The sequence below is a fragment of the Hyla sarda genome, chromosome 1, assembly GCF_029499605.1.
Source record: "Hyla sarda isolate aHylSar1 chromosome 1, aHylSar1.hap1, whole genome shotgun sequence".
Taxonomy (NCBI): Eukaryota; Metazoa; Chordata; class Amphibia; order Anura; family Hylidae; genus Hyla; species Hyla sarda.
The window spans coordinates 392,010,739-392,035,505 of record NC_079189.1 but is presented as its reverse complement, the minus strand read 5'-3'; the positions used below and the strand labels follow the sequence as shown (position 1 = coordinate 392,035,505).

General features: G+C 43.7%; 1 protein-coding gene across 2 annotated transcripts in view; it reads left to right on the top strand.

The window, feature by feature from the left end:
- Positions 1 to 24,767, top strand: part of AUH (AU RNA binding methylglutaconyl-CoA hydratase) — a 221,297-nt gene that overhangs the window by 3,495 nt on the left and 193,035 nt on the right. The window contains exon 1 of one of the 2 annotated variants that reach the window (XM_056525604.1): positions 12,644 to 12,916. The exons of the other annotated variant lie outside the window; for it this stretch is intronic. Coding sequence (XP_056381579.1) covers positions 12,700 to 12,916 — 217 coding nt within the window. The 5' untranslated portion in view covers positions 12,644 to 12,699. Of the gene's footprint in view, positions 1 to 12,643; positions 12,917 to 24,767 lie in introns of those variants that run through there. 2 annotated transcript variants of the gene reach the window in all.

The window sequence follows — 24,767 nt, the reverse complement described above, 5'->3', positions numbered from 1 at the left end:
GCAGATCATTGATATAAAGCGGACGCTTTAAGTCAATGAACTGTAGCGGCTTTTGCGGTGCCAGAGACCACCGCCGCCAATTGCTTGTCTGCCCCTGCCTGTATAATGCCCCCCTGACTTATACTACCCCCTGTTCTGTGCCCCTCATATATAATGCCCCATGTCCTGTGCCCCTTATATATATAGTGCCCCATGTCCTGTGCACCTCACATATAATGCCCCATGTCCTGCCCCCTCAGGGGGCATTATATGTGAGGGGCACAGGATATGGGGCATTATATATGAGGGGCACATGTCAGGGGGCATTATATGTGGGGGCACATGATGGGGGCATTGTATGTGAGGAACAAAGGATATGGGGCATTATATGTGGGGGTCACAGGACAGGGGGTATTATGTATGAGGGGCACATGACGGGGGGATTATATGTGGGGGCACATGACAGTCCACCCCTGTCATGTGCCCATATAATTCCCCCGACTTATAATACCCCCTGTCCTGTGCCCCTCACATATATTGCCCCCTGTCCAGTGCCCCTCACATATAATGCCCCATGTCCTGCCCCCTCAGGGGGCATTATATGTGAGGGGCAAAGGACATGGGGCATTATATGTGAGGGGCACTGGACAGAGGGTATTATAAGTCAGGGGGGCATTATATGGGCACATGACAGGGGGGGCTGTCATATGCCCCCACATATAATCCCCCTGTCCTGTGTTCCTCACATATAATACCCCCCTGATATGTGCCCCTCACTTATATTTGCCCCCTGACTTATAATTTGCCCGTCCATCCATACAGCGCCCGAGCAGTGCTCACCTCACACGCTGCTACATTCTTGTACTGTGAGTGAGAGCTACAGGGACGTGATCTCCGGGCGCTGGCGCGATGATGTGATGTCATCATGCCGGCCTGCCGTGGATGGAGTCCCCGCGGCTCTCACTCCCACTGCAAGAATGAAGCAGCGTGAGAAAGGTAAGGGAGTGGAGGAGCGGGACAGCTGACAGCTCCCTCTCCACCATGCTGTCAGCTGTCAGGCAATTGCCCCCTATGGCAAAACAAGGCGTGCGCACGAATCGCGGGACTTCAGTCCCGGCCTGAAGTTCAGGGCCGGGACTGAAGTCCCGCGATTCATGCGCACGCCTTCTTTTGCGCATTATCGGCAGGTTAGAAGCCGATACCGATAACGGGAAAAAACGTGAATATCGGCCGATAACATCGGCCGTGCCGATAATCGGTCGATCCCTAATATATATATATGTAATGGATAAAGGCAGCACACCACAGTAGTATAATCCAAAAAGCTGTGAATTTATTCCATGATGTGAGTTACTTACATCATGGAATAAATTCACAGCTTTTTGGATTATACTACTGTGGTGTGCTGCCTTTATCCATTACTTATCCAGTAGAACCGGAGCACCGAGGTTCAATTGGCCTGCACCCATTTCACTACACTGGATGTGCTGCTTTTTATGGACTTTCAATATATATATATATATATATATATATATATATATATATATATATATATAGCAACATATATACATACATACACACAGTGATCCCTCGACTTACAATGGCCTCAACATACAATGGTCTTTTCTGGACCATTGTAACTTGAAACCAGACTCAGCATACAGTGCTATGGACAGTCCAGATCTGTGAAACGTGTCAATGGCTGGAAGAACCGACCAATCAAAATGGGCATTCACTGGTAAAACCCCTGTATTACTGAAGCATATGCACTGACTGTCTGGTAGCGCCTCCTTCCAGTACAGGGGGGTACTTCTGTGCCAGGGATAGCTGCTCCTTTGGACACCAGGTGAGGGCGGGTCCATTTAACTTTTTTGGGACACTGTGTGTACTGTACAGGGCCCTGAAGAAGCTTCTGTCCTCTACATAGACAGTGATTACAGCTCCCATCAGATCTGTCTTACTTTTACATGTAAGGACTTGCTTTATCTATGTTAGTTACCTACTTAGTTTTCTTTTAATCCTAATTTTTTCCTATTTTTGGATGACATTTTGGTGGCTTCAGAACCAATTATCAGGTTTCCATAGAGTTCTGGTCTCAACATACAATGATTTCAACATACAATGGTCGTCCTGGAACCGATTAATATTGTAACTTGAGGGACCACTGTATAAAGATTAGTTGAAAAGTTTCAGCACAGGAAGGCCATCAGTGCTGTGCAAGTATCCCCCAGCTTGCCAGGCAGGATATACAAACAATCCTCCATTCAAGGAAACAGCACCAGTCACTGGGTCCGGGTTAGATGCAGGTTAAGAAATCTTTATTGCATTAGAGCATAAGGCGCAACGTTTCGGCGTACAAGCCTTTTTCAAGCATGCTTGTACGCCGAAACATTGCACCTTATGCTCTAATGCAATAAAGATTTCTTAACCTGCATCTAACCCGGACCCAGTGACTGGTGCTGTTTCCTTGAATGGAGGATTTTTTGTTTATATATTTATATATATAAATAATTGTTTTCATGTTTATACAGTTTACCATGCAGGATTATTACAATTACATGCATGACAATATCTAATATTTATTTATATTATTTTGTTTATAAATTATTTTATAAATTTTTTCTAAAATTGGAAAAGAAGGGTCCAATCAGTCTGATTGACACTCCACAGTGATCAGGTAACTGGAGACAAGTAAAGGGGAACCTTCACCGCCACTATAGCTCATTGGACCCCTGTGATCACGTTGCAGAAGGCCAGTGAGCTCCCTGAGTTAACTGATATCTGTGACTTGATACTTTAGATGCTGTGATTGGCATTGATCACGGTGTCTAAAAGTTAATGACAGAGTGTGGCCGGATTGCAGATAATTAGTGGTGAGTGTCCGGCTACTGACAGTAGCGCAGCTCCTGCACCCAGGGCGTGCGTATATTTACATCCTGGTACGTAAATTCCCTGATGTACATTTATGCCCAATGTCATCTAGGGGTTCATGTGGAAAAAGCAGCCGACTACTGCATTGCATCAGTAGCCGTTACAGACACATTAAAAATAAGGTTACATTGTGAAACTGACTTCAATTATTACCTGCTAGTGTTATAACAATAAAATAAAATAAACTGTGTGCTTCATGTAGACTATTTGACCAATTAAAAATGACGAAGCAAACATAACACTTTCATACATCTTTTTCAACAAAATCAGGTAAAATCATAGTTTTGAAAACAATAGGTTATTTGTTAAACTAGAGGCAATGTTTAGAAGACACATGTCTAGTTTTATGAAACAAAGCTTCCTTTCTCCTTTACATTGCTGACTTGGCAATAGAGAATAAAATGACTTAAGTTGACCAACCAATCGGCATGCTGTACGGAAACCTTAACTCTCTCCCAAGACTCTGACTCATGCTGTAAGCAGTTGATATTATTAAGATTATGTTTAAATCATCATTTTGGTTGCAGCTTCAGGAAACAAACCAGACATGTTCAAGGGAGTGTTAACCTAAGAGAAAAATTTGTATGTATATAATTATGTTTGTGTTCTATGTTCAGCGTATATACGTACACGCATACAAATACATACGACTATTTAAGAAGATACATCTAGTTCTTTGGCAAAAGGTTTTTCAAAGTGTAAAGTGAAAAGACAAACACATGCACTGTTTACTTATGTAGGCACCAGGCTCTCAACAAACTTTGCATCAATCAATAATACAAGGGAACATAAGAAATATAAAAAAATATCTAATTAGAGAATAATGCCTCCTTCTCCATTTATTCTCCTCCCCTTTCTTCTTCACTGAACTAAGTAAGCCAGACATAGTATCTGAAGTAGAGGTAGGGGTCACCTTGGTAATAGTGACCTCAACATAGTAAGTCTTCATTTATCCTATAATAAGATGTCTACTAGTGGGGCTACAAAAACGTTGAACTTCAGGAAAGCTAACTTTCACCAACTAAGAGAGGATCTTAGTGACAGAAATTGGAACTTTTAGGGAGATTTCTAAAAACCTGTCCAGAAGAAAAGTTGCTGAGTTGCCCATAGCAACCAATCAGATCACTTCTTTTATTATTCAGAGGCCTTTTCAAAAATGAAAGAAGAGATTGATTGGTTGCTATGGGTAACTCAGCAACTTTTCCTTTGGAGAGGTTTTGAGTGATCTACCCCCACGTCCTCAGTAATAAAGGTACACAAGCTAAATGGGACATTTTCAAAACCATCCTGGAAATAAGGATGTTAGAAATAGAAGAACCAATGTGGTTAACCAAAATAGTTAGGGATGCAGTAAATTATTACCAACATCTGTGGCAATGCAGTGCTTTTAATGGCTGATCGGATCCCCTCACCTGCCTCCGATGCTCTTCCGTGGTCTTCGTGTCTGGTCTTCCTTCTAGCAGACCAGAGAAGTAGATCGCCGATTATATGGATCATTGCTATGCATATGAAGCTGCAGGCGACACCCAGGTCACTACCCCTGGCACGGCTCAACCACCCAGCCTGAGGAGATGCGAGGCACAGGAGGGATGAGGCAACTTGTAGTATGGATAGCAGAAGGTCAGGGCAGGCAGCACAGTAGCGTAGTCGGGACGTAGCAGGAGTTTGGTAGGCAAGCGGCAGAGGAGCAAGGTCAACTCACAAAAGCAGGAGATCTGGTACACGGCAAGGCAATACAATGGAACGCTTTCTATAGGGCACAAGGCAACAAAGAGCCGGCAGAGAACTGAGGAGGGTGGAGGAATTTATAAACAAGCCACAGGTGGATTACACTAATGAGTGTACTGGCCCTTTAAATCTTTAAGCTCCGGTGCGCGCACGTCCTAAGGGATGGGGACACACGCACCGGAGCAGAGAGGCGGAGGCAGAGGCAGTAGAAACACCCGGAGAGTGACGGACTGGGGCTTGCATGCGGGCGTGTCCCGCGATGTGAGTCCCAGTCCCGTCGGGAGCAGAAAGTAAGGGGACCATGCGCTCACGGACAGCGTGTGTGGCCGGAGTGCATAGCCTAACAAGACCAAAGTATTTCATAGGATTAGTTAATTCATTCAGATCTAGGATGTGTTATTTTAGTGTTACCTTTATAATTTTGAGCAGTGTATGAAATGTTAATGATCCCGTATGGTGAAAGGCTCTCTGGAGCCTCATTACTGTAGTCAACCTCACAGGTACATCCCCAGACACTACATGTACCCCTCAACAACCTCTTAAACTGTGCTAGACCACGAACCCCCCGGTTACAAATGCTGCACATGTTCACAGGGGGACCAATTTTTGCAAGATCACCCTGCTACACTTTGTACTGGATAAACAATATCAGTTTATAGTATTACAAATCCAACAGTTTGCATACTTTTTTCCTGTAATTAAGCATTTTTTTATTTAAACATGTTTCTCCATTTTTTGACAACATTTAAAAATGGGGCAAGGCAACGTGATTAGAGATGAGCAAAGTTACAGTAATTCGATTCGTCACGAACTTCTCGGCTCGGCAGTTGCTGACTTTAGCCTGCATAAATTAGCTCAGTTTTCAGGTGCTCCGGTGGGCTGGAGACTCTCTCCTAGGACTGTATCCACTTGTATCCTGAAACTGAACTAATTTATGCAGGCTAAAGTCAGCAACTGCCGAGCCGAGAAGTTCGTGACTAATCGAATCACTGTAACTTTGCTCATCTCTAAACATGATCTTTCCATTGCATACATAATACACTGGAGAACTTATGTATATTTTTGTAGTGCAGAATATTCTAGTAATGATTATCCTATTAGATTCTCCCTTAACATCTGACGTTTCCTGCTGTCATGGCAACCCGTCATGACCCCTGGAATGCCAGTTAACTGAGAAATGGCGCACTCTTAGTCAAACTCCTTAGATGCCGTTTTTGGTATTGACTGTGGCATCTAAGGGCCTCAATGGCTAGTATCAGAGCTAACTCTAAGGGTAGGGTCACACATGCATAATTTCTGCTGCAGATCGACTGTCGCAGATTCTGTTGCCCACTGAAGTCAATGGGCAGCAAATCTGCAGCAAAGATATGCACGAGTGAACGTACCCTAAGGGTAAATTCACACGTGCGTATTTTTGTTGCATATTTTACTGCCCATTAACTTCAATGGACAGCAAAGTCTGCTACAGCAAATCTGCAGCAGAAAATACGCACGTGTGAACGCACCCTAATCCTGGATGTTGCAGCAGGTTGTCAGCTGCGTCTTACAGTTGGTACTGTACTGGTGAGCTACTTGAGCGCTATACAAGCATGAAAACTCATGCCTACAAAAGGTCCCACAGGGCTGGAAGGAATTATAATATACATTGTAAGTCAAGTTCTGTGCAGAAAATGTATACAATTTCATCCACTTTAACCATAGGTAAAATGTTCAGCATTGCCATCATGTGTGAATTAACCCTTACAGCAGGCAATATATAAAATTAACCCCTTAAGGATGGACCCATTTTTTACATCAATGACCAGGCTCTTTTTTTTTAAATTTAAAATTTTACATGTCTCTCTTTAAATGGTAATAACTTTAGAACGCTTTTTCTGAGCAGAGCGATTCTGAGATAGTTTTTTCATGACATATTGTACTTTATATAACTGGTGCATTTTTGTTGACACATGCATTTTTTGTGAAAAACCTCAAAATATTGTGAAAAACTGAAAAATTTCTGGCATTTTTTTTATGGTGTACACTGTGCGGTAAAAGTGATGTTATATTTATTCTGTGGGTCATTACGATTATGGCGATACCCATTTTATATAGCTTTCTTTTCTGTTCTTTTTCCTTTTCTGAGCAAAATTATTTTTCTGCCATTCATTTTCCAACAGCCGTAACTTTTTAATTTTTCGTCCGACGCCATTGAGTAAGGGCTTATTTTTTGCGGGATTAGCTCTACTTTTTATTGGTATAATATTTGTGCTACCTTTTGATCTTTTTTTATTCCGCTATTTGTACCAAAATTTATGAATTTTGTGCTTTTTTTGATGATTTTTTTTACGGCGTTCACTGTGCGGGATAATTTACATTATAGTTTTATAGTACACGTCATTATGGACGGGGCAATACCTATTATGTATATGATTTGTGTTTTTGATCTTTTTTGGTGATAATACAGGTCTTTTATTGGGAAAGGGGCATTTTTTTTAATTTTTTTTTACACTTCATACTTTTATTGAAGAACTTTTTATTTTACGTTTGTACTGCAGCACAGTATGAACTGATGAGCTGCAGACACTACAGCCTGTGCGATCCAGCCTCTGGCTGGATCTAACAGGCTTCCGTAGCAGGCATACAGGAGGTCATGATCTGACCTACTGCTACCATAGCAACCAACGGCGACCCGTGATCGTATCATGCCGCCGCCGTTGGAGAACAGGGGGAGAGCGTTCCCCCTGTCAACACCATAGATGCCGTGATCAGGATTGATCACGACATCTAGGGGGTTAATGCTGCTGGTACCTGCGCGATCGTGGCTCCGGCAGGACTCCGGCTGTGATTAACAGTCAGGTCCCGTCCCCGATCTCCTGCACTGCCCGCAGCAGTGCCAGAGATCGCTAGGACGTATGCATATATCCAAATGCGCGAACATGTCGGATGATTGGACGTATGCATACGTCCTATAGCGGGAAGGGGTTAAACAAGAAAAAAAGAGAGTGGTAGAGAGGCTCCTATTGACCTGGCAACCTGAGACTCAAGCTGTCCAAATAACACCTATACCCACGGTGTCAAAAAAAGTGAAATAGAATACAGATGGGGCTCAGAGTCGTGAATATTAGGATAACGTATGGTCATTTCAGTATATAATGTATAAAGTTAGTATACTTGTGAACTGTGAATCAATGGTTAATACAATAAAATTAAAATCATGGCAAATAAAAAGGGTTATTACAATAAAATATGGCTTTTAAAACACATAAAATAATCCTTTAAAAGGGGTTCTCCGGTGCTTACACATCTTATCCCCTATCCAAAGGATAGGGGATAAGATGCCTGACCACGGGAGTCCCGCCGCTGGGGACCCCCGTGATCTTGCAGGCGGCACCCCGTTTGTAATCAGCTATCACGCCCCCTCCCGTAGGCTTGCATTGAGGGGCGGAGCGTGACGTCACATGGGGGCGCAGGCGTGACGTCACACGCTGCCCGCCCTGTGATCGCCTGTAATCAGACCCGGAGCGAACACGCTCAGGGGACTGATTACAAACGGGGTGCCGCGTGCAAGATCATGGGGGTCCCCAGCTGCGGGACTCCCACGGTCAGGCATCTTATCCCCTATCCTTTGGATAGGGGATAAGATGTGTAAGCACCGGGGAACCCCTTTAAATAAGTGTCCACACATCTATAGGAATGAAAGCAATAGTTTAGCGATTTGTAAAAATGCAGTGATTTCTCTGATAGTCTTGGTTCGCTATTTCCATAATTATTTTGTATCCAGTTAAAATAAATAGTAAATGTCTTGAATAAAGAATGCAGCGATTTGTGCAAAGTTAGTTAGTGGCAATTGTATCAATTGACTTTAGAATGTAACAAATCTGGATCCTCTAAGCAGAGGGCTCGCTGTTGGAGACACAGCCGCCTCCCAATTGTGCAGCGGCAGTGTTAAGTTCAATAAGAACAGCGCTTTAAAAGTGTAGTCAGAACGGGTACCTTCTGTTGATTGTGCTGATCGCCGGGCAGTCCCTGGGCAGAGGGTGCGCTGCTAGAGACTCGGCCGTTTCAGATGTGCAGCGGCAGCAGTGGGCTCAGTCCGTGGATACTGCAGCGGTTCTCCGTTGTATTCTTGTGGAAAAGGTTGATGTGGCACTTGGATTGTTTGTGGTTGAAGCTGGACGTGTTTAAGGTCCTCCTTAGGACCTCTCTTCAGCAGCTAAACATATGTTTACATATTTTGTGTTTCTGTTGATTCATAAGGGCCCTGTGATTCACAGTTCACAAGTATACTAACTTTATACATTATATACTGAAATAAACATACATTATCCTAATATTCACGACTCTGAGCTCCAATTTCTGTATTCTATTTCATAATATATAAAATTATACAATGGTTTACTCTACCAACCCCAAGCTTTTTGGACGTAGAAATGAAACAAGTCTTTCCTGTGCATGACAACAATTTTGCTGAGTTCCCACATGTTAATATCTTTGGGAATCGCTGTCCTACAAAGAATTCTACAGACCTCTCAGTAAAGAAGAACACAGCACTTTTTCAGCTGGTCTTCATTTTACAGGAAGATAGCACATTCCCTTCTCATGTTCACTTTCAAGATGTAATAACCTAGCTTGAACTTGTGTACAGTATTTAGAAAACCCAAGGGATTTCAGCTAGCCCAGGTGATTCAGTAGGAAAACATGTGCAGAAAGCAGAAGTAGAACATTACAGGATGATGAGGTGGCACAATGCTCTCCATACTTTAAGATATCATCATTGAAATTGAATCTGATATAGCTGAACAGATGTGAACTAGTGTCAGATAACATTCTCAAGGGGTTCTTTACAATGTGAACATAGCTGTTTATTCTATGGTAATGTACTATTTGCATATATGTTCTTAGATGTGAGTCTAAGTAACTGTGTTGAGCAAGATGGCATTGTCTATGTAAGGCGGGGGTAGTCCCGATTTATATATAGTCCGGTTAAAGGGGTACACCGGCGCTTAGACATCTTATCCCCTATCCAAAGGATAGGGGATGAGATGCCTGATCGCGGGGGTCCTGCCGCTGGGGACCCCCGTGATCTTGCACGCCGCACCCCGTTAAAATCAGTCCCCGGAGCGTGTTCGCTCCGGGTCTGATTACTGCCGATCACGGGACCGGAGTGTTGTCACGTCAAGGCTCCGCCCCGTGTGACGTCACACTCCACCCCTTCAATGCAAGCCTATGGGAGGGGGCGTGACAGCTGGCACAACGCTCCGACCCCGTGATCGGCAGTAATCAGACCCGGAGCGAACACGCTCCGGGGACTTATTTTAATGGGGTGCGGCGTGCAAGATCACGGGGGTCCCCAGCGGCGGGCATCTTATCCCCTATCCTTTGGACAAGGGATAAGATGTCCAAGAGCCGGAGTACCCCTTTAAATGGCTGGACTTTCCCATCCTACACTGTAACTAGAAGATACACTGTGAAAAAAACTATCTTTAGAACTGCCTGTCTTTACATATATGGCATATAGTGCAGGAGAAAAGAACAAAGCAAATAAAAAATAAATAAATAAATAAAAACTTGTCCAAGGGACTAATACAGAGCACAATTTACTTGTCCCTCATGAAATCCACTTGTCCTGGTATGCTAAATAATTTCAACCAAAATAGTATGTGAATAAGGTAATAATAAAAATGATATGTGAGGTGAAATGAAAAAAAAAAAAAATTATTTTGCAAAATTTTTTTTTTCTTTACGCCATTCAGCTTGTGGTAAAAACATGTTATTTTAATAGTTTTGGTCGCTCTGATTACAGCAATACCAAATTTGTTCAGTTTCCATCATGTTTTACTAATTTAGAAAAACTTATAAACTTTTTTTTATTGCCATTTTCTGACTGCTATAAACATTTTTCCGTATACTGGGCTGTATGAGGGCTCATTTTTTGCATTGTAATCTGCTGTGTATATTGGTTTTGTTCAAACTTTTTGATCACTTTTTACTTTATAGTGGTTTGGAATTTTTTTACGTTAACACCATTGACCTACGGGATATATAATGTATTTAAATAGGTTGGACAATTACGCACCCGCCAATACCAAATATGTTTAAGTTTTTTTATATGGAAAAAGTAAAAAGGGGGTGATGTGAACTTTTAATATAGAAGGGGTTAATCCCGTCCAGGACCCAGGGCATACCTGTACACGGTGGACATTTCCGTTCACTGACGGTAACCGGGAGGTGAACGGAACAGGATGCCTGCTGAAATCATTCAGCAGACATCCAGTGCAAACCCCTGGGGACCAGATTCAAACCCCCCCCCCCCCATGTAGGCGATTGCCGCAAATTGTCAGTCAATTCGGGTCAATTGTGTTACAAATTTTGGGGGACTTTTTCTCCTTTTACTATCACACCCCCTCCCGTAGGCTTGCATTGAGGGGCGGAGCGTGACGTCACACGCCGCCGGCCCGGTGGTCGCCTGTAATCAGACCCGGAGCGAACACGCTCCGGGGACTGATTACAAACGGGGTGCCGCATACAAGATCCCGGGGGTCCCCAGCTGCGGGACTCCCACAAACAGGTATCTTATCCCCTATCCTTTGGATAGGGGAAAAGATGTGTAAGCACCGGAGAACCCCTTTAAGGTCAAAATTGGCTTCATCCTTAAATGGGCACTGTCAGATACTAAAACTTTTGATATGTTGTTCAGCATGTATAACCAATAGGTTTTGCAGTTGCTTTCATTAGAAAATTTTCAGTATTTCATACTAAAAAAGCCAGTCACACAACTGCCCCCCCTGCCTGCTTGGACACATACTAGTCCTGCTGTGTCCATGTGTCATCACCTATATCATGGACACATTTCCTTGATTGACAGCTGTGAGTGCAGGGCTCACAGCTGGAGGAAAAATCCTCCCACTGTCAGCTTGTGTCCTGCTACTGTCAGTGAGGACAAGCTGGGAGTTGTAGTTTTGCTAATGCTAGGGGAGATGTGAGCAGACAGCGTACGGAGGGAGGGGGCGGAGACCTACAGTGAGGCCACTCCCCTCCCTTTGAGAGGAATTCAGACTAGTGAGCTAAATTAAACATGTAATAAAAAAATAAATAAAAGGTGCTAGATGTACATGGTCAGGATTAGGTACTGAGTGATTTTATATATATATATATATATATATATATATATATATATATATATATATATATATATATAAATTTGGTTGGATCTGATGGGTACATTTTAAGGGGTTAAGAAAAGAACTAGTACTGAGTAAGGAATAAAATGAGAACTACGAGTCCCTGTTCACACTACGGAGAATCAGAGCGGAATACACACAAGGATATTCTGCAGGGATTACACTTGCAGCAGCCTCTCATTGATTTCCATTGGAATTTCGTTGTCCAGTTCACACTTCATTCAGTCTTCCGGTGGAATCTATCACCTGTCAATGGGACTGCATTTATTCCCAAACATTTGCGTCATACATAAGGCATTAGCGTCCATACCAGATTAGTTTTTTATGTTTATTTTGAACAGTGCAAATCCGCTGAGGAATTCAATGAATTTCCTTCGTGTGAACAAGCCCTTGATTGGAAGCACTGTTATGGTATATGCGGGCACTATTACTACATGAAGTACAATAGGTGACACTATTAGGCTAAGGCTAGATGGCGACTTTACCTGTTACACGGTCCCTGAACGTTATAAATCTTGGGGTGACATATTGTTTGTCCAGTCGTAGTCACAGCTGTTTTGCAGGGCATATGCAGCCCTCAATATAACAGTGTTTCCCAACTAGTGTGCCTCCAGCTGTTGCAAGACTACAACTCCCAGCATGCCCGGACAGCCTTTGGCTGTCCGGGCATGCTGGGAGTTGTAGTCTTGCAACAGCTGGAGGCACACTAGTTGGGAAACACTGCTATAATACACCTCTCTGCCAGCACCTGCCGCTTCAACATCTTCAAAGACGCGCCAGTTTTTTTTTTTCTCTTGTTCTTTTTAAACCAACTTTATGAACAGCTCTATAGAAACACATCCACAGCAGCAGTGAGTGTGTGGAGACGGCGGACCGGCCGGTCGTGACGTCACTCAGCATGGCGGCTCTGGCTGGCTTGAGGGCACTGGCTATCTGCAGTGGGGTATCACGAGCTGCACACGCCGCCTGGTGGCAGCTCCCCCGCTCTCTGGACCGGAGGGGGAAGGGGCAGCTGCTGATACGCGTGACCTGCGCCGCTGGGGGGCGCCAGTTCAGCTCAGAGGTGAAAAGCGAGGACGAACTGAGGGTCAAATACCTGGATGGAGAGGAGCAAGGTAACGGCATGACGTCACAGGCTGCGTCACCGCTCACCTGCTGCGTTTTATTGTGCACTTCTGTGCCCTGTCCCCAGCACTGGCCGCGGTTCACAAGTCCCATGTAACGCCTTGTGGTGCAGTGTGCTGTGGCTTTTGCATCACTTGGTCCTCCATGTAAGGCTGGTTTTATATATATATATATATATATATAAATAAATACAGCACATTTTCAGGAAAACGCATGACAGAATGCACTATGTCACCATTTACATGGAGCCATGATTGATTGCATCTGGCTAATAATAAAACTGACCAATCAGTCACCCCCTTACTATTCTGTCAATGCCTCCATACAGCAGGGGCAGATCCAGAATCTAGTCTCGGGAGGGGCACAATCAGAGTATCGTGTGGTGGCTGACCCGCCCACTCCCATAGATTTGCATTGAGGGGTGTGGCATTATCTCACGCCCCTCTTGACGTCATGCCACACTCCCTCAATGCAAGTCTATTGGGGGGGGGGGGGGGGCGTGTCGACCCCCCACACCCAGCGTTCGGAACAAAATATTCTCAGCGCGGGGGCAGTGGACTTCCCCTTTAAGTACGCAGCATAGTTTCCCCCCACACATTAAGTTGGCAGCACAGTTCTCCCCACATTAAGTTGGCAGCACAGTTCTCCCCACATTACGTTGGCAGCACAGTTCCCGCCCACATTACGTTGGCAGCACAGTTCCCGCCCACATTACGTTGGCAGCACAGTTCCCGCCCACATTACGTTGGCAGCACAGTTCCCCCCACATTACGTTGGCAGCACAGTTCCCCCCACATTAGGTTGGCAGCACAGTTCCCCCCACATTACGTTGGCAGCACAGTTCCCCCCACATTACGTTGGCAGCACAGTTCCCCCCACATTAGGTTGGCAGCACAGTTCCCCCCACATTAGGTTGGCAGCACAGTTCCCCCCACATTACGTTGGCAGCACAGTTCCCCCCACATTAGGCAGGGAGAATCATTCCTCCACATTAGGTTGGCAGTATAGTTCCCCCCCACATTAGGTAGGCAGTATAGTTCCCCCCCACATTAGGTTGGCAGTATAGTTCCCCCCCACATTAGGTTGGCAGTATAGTTCCCCCCCACATTAGGTTGGCAGTATAGTTCCCCCCCACATTAGGTTGGCAGTATAGTTCCCCCCCACATTAGGTTGGCAGTATAGTTCCCCCCCACATTAGGTTGGCAGTATAGTTCCCCCCCACATTAGGTTGGCAGTATAGTTCCCCCCCACATTAGGTTGGCAGTATAGTTCCCCCCCACATTAGGTTGGCAGTATAGTTCCCCCACATTAGGTTGGCAGTATAGTTCCCCCACATTAGGTTGGCAGCATAGTTACCCCCCACATTAGGTTGGCAGCATAGTTACCCCCCACATTAGGTTGGCAGCATAGTTACCCCCCACATTAGGTTGGCAGCATAGTTACCCCCCACATTAGGTTGGCAGCATAGTTACCCCCCACATTAGGTTGGCAGCATAGTTACCCCCCACATTAGGTTGGCAGCATAGTTACCCCCCACATTAGGTTGGCAGCATAGTTTCCCCCACATTAGGTTGGCAGCATAGTTTCCCCCACATTAGGTTGGCAGCATAGTTTCCCCCACATTAGGTTGGCAGCATAGTTTCCCCCACATTAGGTTGGCAGTATAGTTCCCCCCCACATTAGGTTGGCAGTATAGTTCCCCCCACATTAGGTTGGCAATATGTTCCCCCCCCCACATTAGGTTGGCTGTAAACATTTTTTATTTTTATGTCACTTTCATGGCCTTATATATCTGGTCACTAGGGGTCTCCCTTCTGGTCCAGACTGCATTTCGTCTGCTCAGAAGCACAGACTTTGGTCTCCTGCTGGACTGGCAGGAGACAAAACTCAGGAAGTGTGGTCTGGCCATAGGCAGTGAATAGCTCTCCCTGTTTCCTACACAGGCAGAGAGCGAGTGATATTCACTGCCTATGGCCATACCACACTTCCTGAGTTTGGTCTCCTTTCCTGGTCTCAGTCCAGAAGGAGACCAAAGTCTGTGCTTTTAACGAAATGTGATCTGGACCAGAAGGGAAACCCCTAGTGGCAAGATTTGTAAGGCCATGAAAGTGACAAATTTTATTTTTATTTTTTTTACTGCGAGTAAATTACAAATCTTAGTTCTTTTACCTGCTGTATCATATGCATAAAAAATAATTTTAATCACTGTGCCTTTTTAAGTTCTCCACTTGTACAGTTTAAGAATACCTGTCATGATCTTGTAAAATGTTATAATCCACCCAGTTCACTGCCCCCATCATCCATCAACCACCCCCTGCCTTTATTTTATTATTTGTTAGTTTTCCACCTTGATATTGCTCTGTATTTTCTGCTCAGTTTGTCAGATTCACAGATTGGGAAAGGGAGTTCCCCAGCAGGCGTTACATCATCTGAAGCCATACAGGGGAGAACTTCCTCCCCTTCACAGCCCAGAGCAGTTCAGTGTGTGAGATTAGCTCTGATTGGCTAAGGCTACACACGATGGGGGGGGAATGTGCAAGAGAGGGGGGGGGGGGGGTAGGGAGATACCTAGCACCAGCTTTTTTTTAAACACAAATGAAACATAGAAAACTTCATTTTTTTTTCTTTTTTATTTACCATATGGAGTGCAATAGCAAAAATTAGTTTTAATGATAGTGCCGATTTAAAGGGATTGTCCACTGTTTTACAAAAACTAATATATGCTGGCAGAGGGTGGGAGTGTGTGTGGGAAATAGGACGCTTCCCCGCAGCTCCTGTTTGGCTCCACCCGATCCCACCTGCTTTTCTCTCTTTGTCAAGCTTACGAGATGATTCTGCTGACTCAGCCAATCACTGGTCGCAGCGGTGTTCCATCTTGGCCAGTGATTGGCTGAGTGTTCAGTTCCTGCACCAATCCACTCCTTTTGGAAGCAGAATAAAGAGAATAGAGTGGGGAACTGTCAGGCAGCATGACTAGGTAAGTACGTTTTTTTCCTATTACGGACTTATCTAGCAATAGGAAATTGCTAGAAATTTCTAAAGAATATGATTTAAAGTTGCTTCATTTTTCATTCAGGAAGCAAGTCAAGAATAAACAATAAAAAATAATAATAATCAGAGCAGAGGTGTTTAGAACTTTTAAATGGGTATTCCAACTCCAGGAAAAATGTGAAACTGACTTTCAAGGGTTATATAAAAAGAGAAAACTTACCTGATCTGATCCCATGGCTCCCAGTCCTCACCACTCACCACTGCCTCCTGTGATGTGTTGATCTGACAGGAATTGGTCACTCAGCCAGTCACTATGTTAAGCTGCTTTCCCATCATGTTTTATGCCCTCTGTTGGGCTACACTTCTGCATCTTGTCAAAAAGGGATGCTGATGTGCAGCATGAGATGTTGCTAACAGGCCCCTAGACTTAACTGGGCTGAAGGTAGTCTTATTGGGAATCATTTTCCGAATGTATATGCTGTGTGTAGGACTCCAAAACGTGGTTAACCACAACTCATGTCAAAAAAGGGAACCTGTCTGCTTCCTATTAGACCATAAGTTCTGGAAGCTACTGTGAACAGTGGCATGAGGGGTCTTCAGTGGCATGTAGTCACACTGCGTGTGCTCTCCTTTTGCCCACTCGGGTTAGATTGACACCTTAGTGCTGAGCACTCCATGCAAAGCCGGGCACTTAGGGTGCTAATAAAGCCTGAGTAGGCATGAGGAGGATACGGGCAGTGTGTCTACATGCCAACTTATTGAGTGCCTGAACTACTGAAACATGCCCAGTCACTATACAGTAAACAAAGCTACTGGCCCTGTTCACTGTGTAGTGCAAGCGCCAAACAGCTGATCGGGGGAGTACAGGCACCAGATGATTGATGGTTTATCATATGGTAATGGAAAACTCTTTATTAGCTTTTTTTCCCCCTCACATTTCGCCCTATTATTATTATTTTATATTATGCTTTTTAACAAACTTAAAACATTCCACTCACTTAAAATCCTATCACGTATTTATCCCTCCCCTCCCGCCCTACCCCCTACCCCCCTCCATGGAGAAAAGGAGCCGGAACGGGACCTTCAATTTACAGGGACCAAACCCTATAATATCTTGTAATTTACACTTATATTTCCCACCATTTGCTTCTCCTTCTCCGTTAGTTTATTACCTCTGCTTATAGACTGGCTATGTATCTGATTATATCTTAAAGACCTTGATTCCCAAATTTCCAAAAATCTTTTTGTTGCTTTTCACGATTTTACGGCTATTGACCTCTAATACCTCTTAACTTTTTCCACTAGCGCTTGCTATTCTTGCACTGACGGAGGACCTGACCCAAACCAATTTCTCTCTATCACAACTTTTGCATAGGAGATTAACCTGATGATCAGTTGTCTTCCTATTACTCCCAATTAATCTCAAATTAACCATTCCCTACTACCTGGCTCACTAATTCACTAACTTTAGACCAATATTCTAATAAATCATATGGGCCATATCCACCTCCTCATCACTACATTTAGGGAAGGCAGATCTCTACTTAAAACGTATTTTATTTATTTTCTTGGGGGTATAATATAATCTAAGTGTTCCTTTAACAGTTCTCCCATGATTCCCAGGGGGAATTCTCCACACTCTCCATCCCATTTATTCCTAATCTTCTCCAATACGTCGCTCTATTTCTAATTTCTCGTATCTTTTCATATATCTTCCCTAACCCTTTTTTATTCAAATAGTGTCCTCTCAAATAGTCTGTGAACTAATTTGACATAATACAAAAAACATCTTATCCCCTATCGAAAGGATAGGGGATAAGATGTCTGATCGCGGGGGGCCTGCCGCTGGGACTCGCCACGATCTCCCTGCAGCAGCCCGCTGCCATAGACTTGCATTAAGGGGGTGGGTTGTGACGTCACATGGGGGAGAGCCGTGACATCACAATGCTCCGGCCCCTGTATCGCTGGTCATTACGCACAGAGCGAGTCTGCTCTGTGCAGTAATGATAGCGGGGTGCCACAGCCGAGGTCCCGGGCGATCTGACATCTTATCCCCTATCCTTTGGATAGGGGATAAGATGTCTAGGGGTGGAGTACCCCTTTAACTGTGCAAAGGGCTCCCCTCACATTATTGTTCCTCTGACATAGTTGTCATATTTAGTTACAAATGCAACTTTTTAAGTAACATGCTGCAGATAGTTGTTGAACGTCTAGTCGGTAGGGGTCCTTACTGATCTCAGGAACAGGGTCCCTAGTTGAATGGATACTCTGACGGGAAACAATTTTTGTCAAATCAACTAGTCCCAGTAAGTTAAAACAGATTTGTATTTTACTTCTATTTAAAAATCTTAATCCTTCCAGTACTTATCAGCTGCTGTATGCTACAGAGGAAGTTGTATATTCCTTTTCTGTCTGACCACAGTGCTCTCTGCTGACACCTCAATCAGTGTCAAGAACCTTCCAGAGTAGAAGCAAATCCCCAAACCAAACATCTCCTGCTCTGTTCCTGAAATGGACAGAGGTGTCAGCAGACAGCACTGTGGTCAGACAGAAAAGACTATACAACTTCTTTTGGAGCATACAGCAGCTGATAAGTACTGGAAGGATTTCATTTTTTAAATAGAAGTAATTTACAAACCTGTTTAACTTTTTGGCACCAGTTAATTAAAAAAATTTTTTTCCAAAGCATGTGTCATGTGTGTATTGGCCTGTGTTCACACACAGCTATTGGTTTGGTTGTGTGTGAACAGTTTTATGTTCCCTGGTCAGGAAATAGTTAATAGCCTTTTGACTTGCTAGCCAATTGCTCCTAGGGTGTGTCTATGTCAGCCCAGTCTTGCCTCTGGGCTGGTGATTGACTTCATTATATCCTGACTTGCTAAGATGCTGGGCATGCTGCATGGAGCTCTTGGGGGGTCATGTATCATTGCCTTTAGACTGCTTGTCAAGTCTACAAATTTTGCGCAATTGCGCTTTTTTTGCATTTGTGCTGCATTTTTTTGGGTGGATGATTTTCTAAAGTTGTCACCTGTTTGGTGTACCGTACACCACTTTATTCAGTGGACTGGTATGTATCATTTGCGCCCAAAAAATTTGCGCAATTGTGCTTTTAAAAAAAATAAATCGACGAGTGGTAGAAAGGACACGTAGAAAAGTGTTGGAAGCTGGACGATGCAGGAACCAGCCTTCAGCACTGCAATACTAGAACTACTCCCATCATGGGATAGAATCTGTCCCATGATGGCAGTAGTTGTAGTACTACAGTGCTGAGGGACGGCTCCTGCATCCCCCAGCTGCGGGACTCTACTATTACTCCCATCATGGACAGACTCCGTCCATGATGGGACTTATAGTCCAGGGGCTGAGGTGCAGATCACAGCAGCTCATTCTCCAGAGACCCGCATTTTTTTACTTATTAATTCATAATACCCGCCCCCGGAACATGGGAGCTCTGATTGGTGAATAGCTATTCACCAATCAGAGCTCCTGTGATCTGGTGGGGATTATTAATTATCACAGTATATACAGGAGCCGGAGTATGTCCATGATGGGAGTAGTAGTCCAAGGGACAGATCGGCAGAGGGACAGATCGCACTGGGTCTCACTCCTGAGATCCCCTGCCACCTTTACTACTCCGCCTCCTAGTGATGACATCATTATGGGCAGAGCTACACAGTCCAGACTGAAGCCAGGGTGGTAAGTATGGCTCTGTTCTCATGCGTTTTGCATAATGGGAACAGAGGCTTTCTGTTCCCAAACAGGGAGACTCCAGCTGTTGTTTAACTACAACCCTCATGATGGGAGTTGTAGTTTAGCAACTATTAGAGGCTCCCTGTTTGCTCCCTGTGCGCTCTACCCAGGGGAAAGCACAAAAAATGTACTAACCCATTTTTCGTGTCTTTCTTTTTTTCTCATTGCAGATACGTGAATGTGGAGAACTACATCAGATTCGGTGAACTGCAACGATATACAGCGTTTTTTATGTCAATTAAAGGGTTAACAAGGGCTGTGGGGGATTGTTTTTTTTAAATATTTTTTTTTTTCAATGTGTCGACTTTTTTATAATTGAATTTTCAGGCTTAGTAGTGGAAGCTGTCTTGTAGACGGAATCCATTACTAAACCAGGGCTTAGCGTTAGCACCAAAAACAGCTAGCGCTAACCCCCAATTATTACCCTGGTACCCACCGCCACAAGGGGTGCCAGGATGAGCCGGTACCAACACACCCGGAGCATCAAATATGGCGCTTCTGGGCCTAGGTGGTAACAGGCTGGTGTTATTTAGGCTGGGGAGGGCCAGTAACAATGGTCCCCACCCACCCTGGTAACGTCAGGCTGTTGCTGCTTGGTTGGTATCTGGCTGAGAATGAAAATACGGGGAACCCTATGTGGTTTTTCTTTTTTTTTTTAATAAATTAATTAAACAGGGTTCCCCATATTTTCAGTATCAGCCAGATACCAACCAAGCAGCAACAGCCTGACATTACCAGGGTGGGCGATGACCATTGTTACTGGCCCTCCCCAGCCTAAATAATGCCAGCCTGTTACCACCTAGGCCTAGGAGCGCTATTGTTGACGCTCCAGGCCTGTTGGTACCGGATCTTCTCGGCACCCCTAGGGCAGGGGGTACTGGGGTAATAATTGGGGGTTAACACTAGCTGGTTTGTGGCTAACGCTAAGCCCCGGCTTGGTAATGGATTCCATCAACAAGATGGCTTCCACTACTAAGCCTGAAAATTCAATTATAAAAAAAACACGACATATTGAAAACATTTTTTATTTAAAAAAAAAACACTCCCCCACAGCCCCCATTAACCCCTTTTATTGACATAAAAAAAACTCTGGTCATTGCCCCATTGAATCTGACGTAGTCCTCCGCATTCACGTATCTGAAATGAGAATGAGTATGGGGAGTGCGCCCATTCTGCAGTGTAACAGGGAGCCTCCAATTGTTGACGTCTACCTAATGTATCCTGTATATACAGTCATCTATAGATGGGTGTATATACAGGATAACACACAAAGACTTAACCCAGAATTGCTCAGCAGCAACTTGGGTTAACTTTTTCCTTGCTGGGCTCCTGTATAGTATACAAGAGTACACTATGCACCCCGGTATACTATACAGCTGGCGGAGGTAAGTAGTGATGCTCTGCACCCTGTATATGTATATGCTATGCATCACTCCTTACGTCCTTACACTCTGTGGACCTGGCGCTCTGCATCTGACCCACAGAGCGGTACCTGTAGCCAGTCAAAAAAAATCACCACAGCGTACTAAAATGATTGTTTCCACACACGAGCAAAAATGCAAGAAGAAACATAAGAAAAAACGGTGATAGTTTTCTGGCATTTTTGCTGGTGGACAAAAAACTTTAATGGAATCCGAGCCACAAAGCTATACAGTAAAATCCCTGTGTCCGCTTTTCCTGTGAGGTGTAGATCTGGTGTACAAATAGAACTGTGTGGAAATTTAGAACTTAGCACAAAATTTATTATGTGCCTTGCACAAGTATGGTAAATTTGGTGCAATCGCACCAAATTTAGACCAACCAAAATGATCTACAAAAAATGTCTACCTACACCAACATTGATACATGTCCCCCTTGGTGATTACATCTTGCTGCTGCCATGCTGCTTTGGAGCTTTGGGTGAAACGCTCTTTGTTTGAACTTTTAATCTACTATCTCTGTTTTAGCATGCACTTTGCATTTTTTTGTTTTAGCCAATTGTATGGGACATGCTCTTAGTAGATTTTAAGCTGTGTTTATTTAGTCGGTTTTAGGATTTGTATTTTCTTTTTGATCTGTGTCTGTTCACACTGGCCCTCATTTACTTAGAAAATCGGGTTGTAAGTCTATCTTGCTTTCTTACCCGACTGCTTTTTTACCCTGGCATTTATTATTATGTCGCATCCTGTTTGTCGCACTGGGTTTTGTTGGTTTTGGTTTCCAACTCCTCTGAGCTGTCGGGAAAAAATCCACAACAATTCAACAAATTCGAGTTGGAAACCTTTATAAATACGTGGGAAAGCTCAGAAATGTCGGGTTACGCCCCTTTTTCGGGTTTGGGAGAATCCATATCGGGTCCGTCAGGAAAAAATGTTGCATCGTGTCGCAGACTGGCGCACGATGTCTGCGACATGTCGCAGACAAAGATGCGCCAAAAAAACCTGACAGAACAAGTCGGGTTTAGAATAGTAAATGAGGGCCACTGTGTTTTCTCTTGTATCTGTTTGTATGAAGTTCTGTGTTTTTATATTTCTGTTTTCCTACTGGGTCAGCTTCTGACCACACTGTGGAGTGTGCTGCTGGCCAGTAGTCTATTTGGATTTATTATTAACCCCGTAAGGACGCAGCCCATTTGGGCCTTAAAGGGGTACTCCGGTGAAAACCTTTTTTCTTTTAAATCAACTGGTGCCAGAAAGTTAAACAGATTTGTAAATTACTTCTATTAAAAAATCTTAATCCTTCCTTTACTTATTAGCTGCTGAATACTACAGAGGAAATTCTTTTCTTTTTGGAATTCTCTCTGATGACATCACGAGCACAGTGCTCTTTGCTGACATCATTATAATAATAACTCTTTATTTATTGTTGTCCTTAGTGGGATTTGAACCCAAGGCCCCAGCACTGCAAGGCAGCAGTGCTAACCACTGAGCCACCATGCTGCCCTTAGCATACATCTGCTATGCACGGTTGCTAAAATGGACAGAGATGTCAGCAGAGAGCACTGTGCTCGTGATGTCATCAGTGTTCCAAAAAGAAAGGGATTTCCTCTGTGGCATTCAGCAGCTAATAAGTACTGGAAAAATTGTTTAACTTTCTGGCACCAGTTGATTTAAAAGAAAAAAGGTTTTCACCGGAGTACCCCTTTAAGGATGCAGAAAATTTTATTTTTACGTTTTCATTTTTTCCTCTTTGCCTTCAAAAAATCATAACTTTTATTTTTTCATCCACAGACTAGTATGAGGGCTTGTTTTTTGCATGACCAGTTGTCCTTTGTAATGCCATCACTCACTTTACCATAAAATGTATGGCGCAACCAAAAAAATACTATTTGTGTGGGGAAATTAAAAAGAAAACCTCAATTTTGCTAATTTTGGAAGGTTTCGTTTTCATGCCGAACAATTTACATAAAAAATGACGTGTCATTTATTCTTTGGGTCAATACGATTAAAATGAAATCCATGATAACATACTTTTCTATTACTGTTGCGCTTAAAAAAAATAATAAATCACAAACTTTTTAACCAAATTAGTAAGTTTAAGATCCCCCTATTTTGAAGACCTATAACTTTTTCATTTTTCCGTATAAGCGCCGTGATCTGTACTTTTTATTGATACCATATTTGCTTATATAACACTTTTAATACATTTTTTTTGGAATAAAATGTTATAAAAAAGCAGCTATTTTGGACAATTTTTTTTTTACATTCACGCCGTTCACCGTACGGTATCATTAACATTTTATTTGAATAGTTCAGATATTTACGCACGCGGCGATACCAAATATGTATATAAAATATATTTTTAACACTTTTTGGGGGTGAAATAGGGAAAATGGGACAATTTACATTTTTATTGGGGGAGGGGGTTTTTCACATTTTTTTTAACTTTATTTTTTTACTTTTATTTTTACACTTTAATAGTCCCCATGGGGGACTATTTATAGCAATCATTCAATTGCTAATGCAGTTCAGTGCTATGTATAGGACACAGCACTGATCAGCATTATCGGTCATCTTCTGCTCTGGTCTGCGAGAAGGCAGATCAGAGCAGAAGACTCCCGGTAGGCAGCGGAGCCAGATGAGGGGACCTCCGGCTGCCGTGCTGGATGATCGGATCGCTGTGGCAGCGCTGCGGGCAATCCGATAATCCATTTGAGTGACCGCGATGCTGCAGATGCCGTCATCTGTATTGATCACGGCATCTGAGGGGTTAATGGCGGAGATCCGCGGGATTGCGGATGTCCGCAATTACCGGCGGGCCCCTGGCTGCGATAAACAGCCGGGACCTGCCGCGCATGATCCGCGGTGATAAGCGGTTATGCTTAGGACATAAATGTACGTCCTGGTATGTTAAGTACCACCTCACCAGGACGTACATTTACGTCCTTCGTCGTTAAGGGGTTAATGGCTACTTTGTTAGTGGAGGGGAGTGTCCAGTTTGTGTGTCCAGTGGGAACAGTGTCCTATGCTGCATTTCTGTTACCGCTCCATGGGGACTCCTTGTCTACTGGAGGTGTTCGGAGGGATTGCTATTCCTGTCCTGTGTTCAGTGTGAACAGTGTTCTATATTATATCCGGTGTATTTAGACATCCCTGTTATCTGTCCATGGGGACTCGAACCGTATTTTTATTCCTGTATCTTCTGTAGATGTTCTGAAGGGATTGCGATTATTCCTGTCTTGTGTTCAGTGTGAACAGTGTTCCATAATTATATCCGTTTTTCTGAGTTGTAACTTGGCATCCCTGTTACCTGTCCATGGGTATTGTTATTCCTGTGTCTACTGGAGTTTTTTTTCTTTTTTAGGGGATTAAGCTTATTCCTGTTTTGTTCTGGAGTATGTTCAGACTTAGCCATTTTCCTGTCTCGTGTTTTGAACACTATGGCTCTTATTTACTAAGAGTGGAGTGTAGATTTCTTTGTGGGTTTTAATTCCCTACAATTTATTTTCCACGGTATTTACTAAGGTTTCCCTACATTTTCCACTTTCCCTACACTTTGCTTTTTTTACACATGCTCTGATCTGTAGGGTTTTCCACGGCTCAAATCCACTACATTTTATGTGGAAACCTTAGTAAATATGTTGGGTTTTTGTGAAAATGTCGGGAACACGCCCCTTTTCCG